Source organism: Nicotiana tabacum, chromosome 2, assembly GCF_000715075.1.
Source record: "Nicotiana tabacum cultivar K326 chromosome 2, ASM71507v2, whole genome shotgun sequence".
Taxonomy (NCBI): domain Eukaryota; kingdom Viridiplantae; phylum Streptophyta; class Magnoliopsida; order Solanales; family Solanaceae; genus Nicotiana; species Nicotiana tabacum.
Genome location: NC_134081.1, coordinates 29,641,406 through 29,648,604, shown reverse-complemented (window position 1 = coordinate 29,648,604; position 7,199 = coordinate 29,641,406). Strand labels below are relative to the sequence as shown.

The window sequence follows — 7,199 nt, the reverse complement described above, 5'->3', positions numbered from 1 at the left end:
GAAGTGTGCTCTCCTCGCAAATGCATCCTATTTATCGCAAATGCGAACTAACCCACCTATGCCTAATCTTCGCAAATGCGAACCAAGTATCGCAATTGCGATATCTGAGTCCCCCTTTCATGTTCGCAATTGCGACAACTGTTGCACCAGCACACCAACAACCTGTATTTGAGTCCAAACCTTTTCGAAACACGTCTGAAACTCACCCGAGCCCTCGGAGATCCAAACCAAATATCCACACAAGTCTAAAAATATCATACGAACTCGCTCGCGTGATCAAAACACCAAAATAATATCTATAACTACGATTTAGACATCAAAATACATAAATTTCAAATGAAAACTCAAGAGCCTTTAGAATTTCAACCAAGAGTCTGAATCCTATCAAACTAACTCTAAATGACACCAAATTTTGCAGAAAAGTTCAAACTAGAAAAACGGACCTATTCCAAGTCCCAAAACTAAATTCAAATCCGATAGCCAAAAAGTCACCTATGGTCAAACTTGAAAAAGCTTCTAAATTTCAAATTGCCAACTTTCGGCAAAATAATAAAAATCAGCCTACGGACCTCCGAATTCAATTCCAGGATATGCCCAAGTACAATATCATGATACAAACCTATTGGAGCCATCAAAATGCCATTTTGGGGTCGTTTTCACAAAAGTAAAACTTTGAAAAACATTTTCAACTTAAGCTTCTAAGCCAAGAACCAAAGGGTCCAAATCCACCCAAAATATTTTCGGAACGAAACTAACAAACCCCATAAATCATAAAGCCACAAATACATATGTGTGAAGCATCAAAAGAGGAATCAAGGTGAAAATACATAAAAAGATCGGTCGGGTCATTACATTATTAGTTACAGGAATTACAAGAGCCACTTCGAGAACCCAGTTCTAGGAAAAAAGTAAAACTTCTTATAGAAAATTTTAATTGATAGATATATTATTCTCCCCCCACCCCCCACTTCTAGTGTATAATTGGTGCATTAAAACTAACAATTGGTATCAAAGCAGACTCTCAATTACGAGTCTTACACCTTTGAGAGATTCATAAGATGAGTGGACAAAATGTGGGAGGCTTGATCATATGATCAGGGATTGTCCCCAACGAAAAATTGAATGGGCAAAGGAGCATGTCAAGAAACAGAAGAAGGATTGTGGTCTATGTTATAGTTACAATAAAGCTCTGAAGCTAAAATGAAGGTTGCAGAGGGTGCCATAAATCAAGTATTCTCAGTTGCATATGAATATGGCAGTGATGACAATCAGGATGAAGATGAAGAAACTGATGGGATCAAAAAACGTAGCTAGAGGGAGATCCAATAAATCGTCCACCCCCGTTTAATGGACAATATTTTAGTTGGTGAAAGGATAGAACATAAACCTTTTGCAGCCTGAGGACTTTGACCTATGGATGATTCTGATTCAGGGACCTTTACACGAATAAAGATTGATAAAGAAGGAAAGAAAGTTGCCAAAACAGAAGAAGAGTTCAATGTTGATGACAAGATAATGCTAGAGAAAAATGCCAAAGCCAAGTTGATTTTGTATTATGTTCTTAGACTTGAGGAGATCAATAAGATTTCGAGATGTAATACTGCCAATGAAATCTAGGAAAGGATAATCATAATACAAGAAGAAACACACTCATACATGGCTTGAAAAGCACTGATTTTGAGAAGGTTAACACTAATGACGTCGTATTATTTATGGTCATAAGTGACTCTGAATCAGAAGCGGGAAACGAGGAGGTAAATGTCCTCCACCTTAAAGATAACCTTCATCTTCTTCTTAAGAAAAGATTGTACTGCCATGATGCTCTCATTAATTAATCAGATTAAAAAGTTGAGTGCTGGCAAACAAAAATTCTTCAATGATTTTTTCAATTGTTAAGTCTGAATATCATAATCTTGAGTTTATAACATCTGAACTAAAAAGGAAAAAAACAAGATTTTAAGAAATAGGTTCTTATTTTAAAAATTGAAATTGAAGCACTCAAATCTTAATACGAGAAATTGAAGGAAGCATCGTGTAAAGGAAAAGGTGGATCAGTGATATTTAAGAGCCACTTGAAAAGGAATTAAAATTGACCAAGAAAAATTTATACGACGAAGTTGAATGAAATAAAGCAATTTAAGAGGACCTGAATAAGGTTAAATATGAACTAACTAAAACCTCCAAGTGGAACAGGTCCTCAGACACTTTAGAAAGGCTGAACCAAAATCACAGCAGAAATAAAACTGGTAGAGAATACTACAAACCTCTCGCTAAGGTCAATTCCAAGTATGTATCTTCTGCATCTAGTAAGCTATGTACATGATAAGTGTGGATTTTAACCATTTATTAGTACCTTCTTGCTATAGTTTATAGTCCGAAAAGTACTGATTTTTGTCTTCGAATCTAATAAAAATTGTTGAATTGCAGATGTGCTGAGAAAGTATTTCAATGAAGAAAAATAACTCAAAAAGGAGATGATCTAACCAATTTCAGCAAAGAAGAGAAATGCTAAGAAAAGTGTAGTCCACAGAATTTCATCTATTGCCACAAAAGCAAGTGTGGTCCGCAGAAGATAAAATGCAGCCGCAAAAGAAGAACTGGAGCTTCAAGGAATTTAGGCAGAAGTGCGGTCCGCTGACTAAAAAGTGCGGTCACACTTGGTTTGCAAAATAGGTTCACACTGACAAGCCTGAAAGATCAGAGAAGGTGCAATTGAATAAGCCTGAAGCATTCTCAAATGCGGCCCGCTGGAATCCAAATGCGGCCGCAGAAGCTAAAGTGCGGCCGCAGAACTCCTCCAACTGAAATCACCCACAACAGTAACCTAGCAAAGTGCTGACAACAAATGTTAATGTGCGGCCACAAAACTCTTCGAAGGGTATTTTTGTCAGAAGATTCGGAGCACTAAAAATAGGTATGAAACACTTTTTAGAGTAATTTTTTTGTATTGTAGCAGTAGCTGGTTGTTATTCTTAGCTATTTGGGAAAACTTTGAGCTAAAATTAGATAGGATCAATTACTTTTCCAATTTAATTTAGCTTTATGTATTTAATTTCTTCTTCTTTTTATTTTTTCATGTCCATAATGAGTAGCTAGATTTTTATCTAGGGTTGTGATCCAACCCTAGTGTGTAAAATTTATGGGTGTTTAATTAATACTTGCTATTGATTGGGTTAATATTATTTAGCCTTGTTTATGTTTTAAAGTTATAATTAATAGTTGCAAACATTGATTCATGCCTATTTGACTTTGTTCTTACTTGAGAAAGAGGAATTTTGTCTAGAAAAATTTGGCTAACTAGAATTGAACTAGTTGAAGTATTGATTAGTTTAATTCAAGGATTTGAACTAGAGATAAGGATAATCCAATTTGGACTCATTCAATTGCTTTCATTGCTCCGTTTGAACTCGAGAGAACCAATTTGGGCTTGATCACTCTTTAACCAAGAGGTATTGAGTGAGTACTTGTGTATTGAGAGTCATAACAAACCCCGATCTATCAGCCAAGCATAAATTTACTCTACCCATTAGATTTACACCTAGGTTAATGTTACAACCCTAGGCTTTTCTCTATTTAAAAAAATCTCAAAAATATTTTAGTTATTACTTATTCATTAGCCTAGTGAAAAAAACATTAGTAGTTTAATTTAGCACAATTTTTACCCACCTTTGTTTGGAAGCTAAATCTAGTTATTTCAAGTTTCTCTCTTGAGTATTTACCTCAACACCCACTCTAAACTCCTTGTAGATTCGACTCAACTCGCGTTGGGTTTATTTTTATAACGACCATTCATATTTCCTTAATTGGAGTGTGAATTGGACGTGATCTGTACGCATTATGCTAATACTAGTCACTATAGAGAAACTTGCTTAGTACTGTTCAATATACAAAATAAAAGGGCTCCAATTTTGAATCAAAAAGAAAGAAAGACTTCTTTTGTGATGAAGTCTTAACTTACCAAGCTGGATGAAAAAAATATTTGATTCATCCTTTCAGTTATAAGAGGGGGACCAAAGCTGGTTTAGGTTCCTAAATCTAACCTCTGATATGTTCTGCATGCTAAAGTAAGAGGAATCAGCCAAGAATATATTGATAGTGGCTGCTCAAAGCACATGACAGAGTGGAAGAAATTTTCTCACTAACAGTGTTTCAAGGAGGAAGTGTGACTTTTTGGGAATGGTAAGAAATATAAAATCACCGGAATAGGAAAGATTCGTAAGTCACTATAAAAGTGGCTAAAATATTATAATTTAAATCACAGTAAACACATTAATAGCATGTCAAGCCTTCCTGTAAAAGTGATATTAGATCCTTTATAATAATGAAATCTTGGCTCCTCTTCATTTCTTATTGTATTCATTTCTCAAGTTTTCATTGGATAGATGACACATAGTGGCGTACGCAAAAAATGCAAAAAAATTCACTATTTAAAGAAGTGAATAGATAGAAATTCCATAACGACATCATATTAAAAAAAATATTTCAGAGAATTTAACTCATAAAGAAAAATAATGAATTTCTTAAAAAATATTCAATGAAAAATGAAACAAAAACAAAATACCAAGACAACTTATAAGGATCGGTGACCCGTGGAGTTGGCATAGATGATGAAAGAGAAATATAAAGTAGAGAAGAAGAACAACAACAACAACAGCAACAACAACAAGTTAACACGCAAAAAAATTACAAATAATAGAGGACGAACTTTTCTTTTTTCAAAATTATGATTTTAAATTCACTTATATACTAAAATAATTCATTTTCGGTAGTGTCAAAGTGTTCCTAGAAGAGGTCTACGATTCTATGGTGATGTCGTTTTGGTGGATTCTAACCTAGAGGAGATCTGATGTCAATTCTTAGTAGAATAAGGCTCATATTAATTGTACATAATTTAATAAAAGACTTCGACGAAGTAGTGTTACATGATACTGTTGCTTAATGTAAATACACCCAAAAATGGGTGAAATTGTAATATACTTCATTATGAATCAGCACAAATATGGGAAGATGTATACAATCCCAAAGAATAATGTTTTTTAATTGTTTCTGCCGTACGGTGGCAGCACCCTCTATAGATAAAAAAAAAAATTAATACAATAAAAAGGAGACTGTACATTCACATGCTTCCAAGTTAAAATGGACATAACCGTTGAGATGTCAAAATACCATATTAGCTCTTTACAAAAATATACTCCTTTTCCTATTACTACAAACCTATGTGTACTTCTGATGAACTTATCCAACTCCAACAGGCACTAAATAAGAGTTCTTCACAGCCCTGTGTCTAAAAGATGGCATCTGCCATTTATCCATTCTTAAACATCCCAAAGCCTGTCTAGGTAAATCTCCAGGGTCAAAAATCACCATGTCGTATCCATTTGCTCCCTATTTTTCCATCACATCAGCCACTTGATTCCTTTCCCTAAAGTAATGACTGAATTTAATATTGGCGTTACCTTGTTCAACCATCTTCTTTACTTCTTTGATAATCGGATGTAGATGCCATGGCATATTTATTTTTCCTTGCAACATTTGAATGATTAGCATGGAGTCACATTCAAGGATGATATTGAAATATTCATTACTCAAGCACCAATGAACTCCACAAACCAAGCTGCCTTTGCCTCGGAATAATTATTTTTTCCAATATCTAGTTATTGTGAAAAAGCCAACACTAACTTAGCTTCGTAATGTCTGACTATGCCCCTTCCTCCATTTCTTCCATCATTAAAGCTACTCCCATCTGTGTTCACTTCTATCCAGTTTGCTGGAGGTTTCATCCACTTAATTGGCATGCTTTTTATTCTAGGAATAAGAGATACCAATCTGTCACAAATGTATTTCCATTGCGTGTTTCCCTCCAAAGGCACATTGTGCTTAAGAATCACCCATCTCAAATGAATTGAAATGAAGTATTGAACACTTGCAATATCTAGTAGCACTGCAATAGATATTCTATTACCTCCATATCTAGTAGCACACCTAGCTTTCCAAAGCTCCCAACATATAACAATAGAAATTATTCTCATTAACATCATATGTAAAATATTCTTTGTTCTTGAACCCCACCATGTAGACAGCATTGCAGTAATACTACAATCTTCCCACCTGATGCCCGTTGGCTCACCAAAGAATTTCCAGATTTTTATAGCCATTTCCCAGAAACAAAGGTATGCATCATGTCTTCTGCTTGTGGTATTCTATAGCAAGAGCATCTAGACACAATGTGATGACCAAACCTGCCTATAGTATCGTTGAATGGTAGCTTTCTTTTAATCAATCTCCACATAAGAAAATACATTTTAAAGGGGATAAACTTGTTCCAAATTTTCTTTAGAAAAGGTTGACAGTTTTTAGTCTTTCAGATCAAATGCCAAGCAGACTTGGTAGTAAATTTACCTGTTGTGACTTTCCATACTGGCTCATCATTCTGATAGATCTCCAATTTTAATTGAATTGATCAGCTCCATAATGAATTCTGGGAGTTGTGTTAATTCAGCAAAAGACCATTGCCCCCTACTCTAGACTCCATGATCATTCTTCTGTCTGGATGTTCTTCAAGCATGACTTTGTCAGCTAATGCCCCCAATCCTGTCCAGTTATCCGACCATAAGCTAATAGCTCCTTTATTGATATTCCACACTATGTTCTCTTCCTCTCTGTCCCTTGCCTGTAACAACTTCTTCCAGGCATGTGACTGTCTCTTGGACCATTTCTTCTCACAAGGGTGTTGTCTACTGCAGTATTTAGCCATAAGAAAATCAGCCCAAAGAGACTGGCATGTCCTGAATCTCCACCATTTTTTAATTGCAAAACTTTCACAGATATCCATCATGCTTCTAAAGCCCAAACCTCCCTCCTCCTTTGGATAACACATGTTGCCCCAAGAGCTCCAATGATACCTTTGTTTACCATCAGCAGAACCCCAAAAACATTTAGTAAAGTATCTTTCGATTTGCTTGAATATGGTTTTAGATGGTTCCATAGCCGCTAATAAGCTAGCGTTTGGCCATAGATTTCCAAATTTATTTTGAAAAATCTGATTTGGGTGAAGTTTGGTTTGAAGATTAAAATGTGTTTGGACATCTGTTTTGGGTGAAGTTTGGTTTGGAAAAATATGAAACATGACTTATACCCATAAGTTTTAAAAACTATCACAAATACCCAACAATACCATTATCAATAACATTCATTATATT

The 7,199-nt window shown here is 35.1% G+C and overlaps 1 protein-coding gene across 1 annotated transcript; it reads right to left on the bottom strand.

The window, feature by feature from the left end:
- Positions 1-6,490: 6,490 nt before the first annotated feature.
- Positions 6,491-6,985, bottom strand: LOC142166391 (putative mitochondrial protein AtMg00310). The gene has a single exon (XM_075225543.1). It carries the CDS (start codon positions 6,983-6,985, stop codon positions 6,491-6,493), a length of 495 nt encoding a protein of 164 aa, XP_075081644.1.
- Between the last annotated feature and the right edge of the window lie 214 nt (positions 6,986-7,199).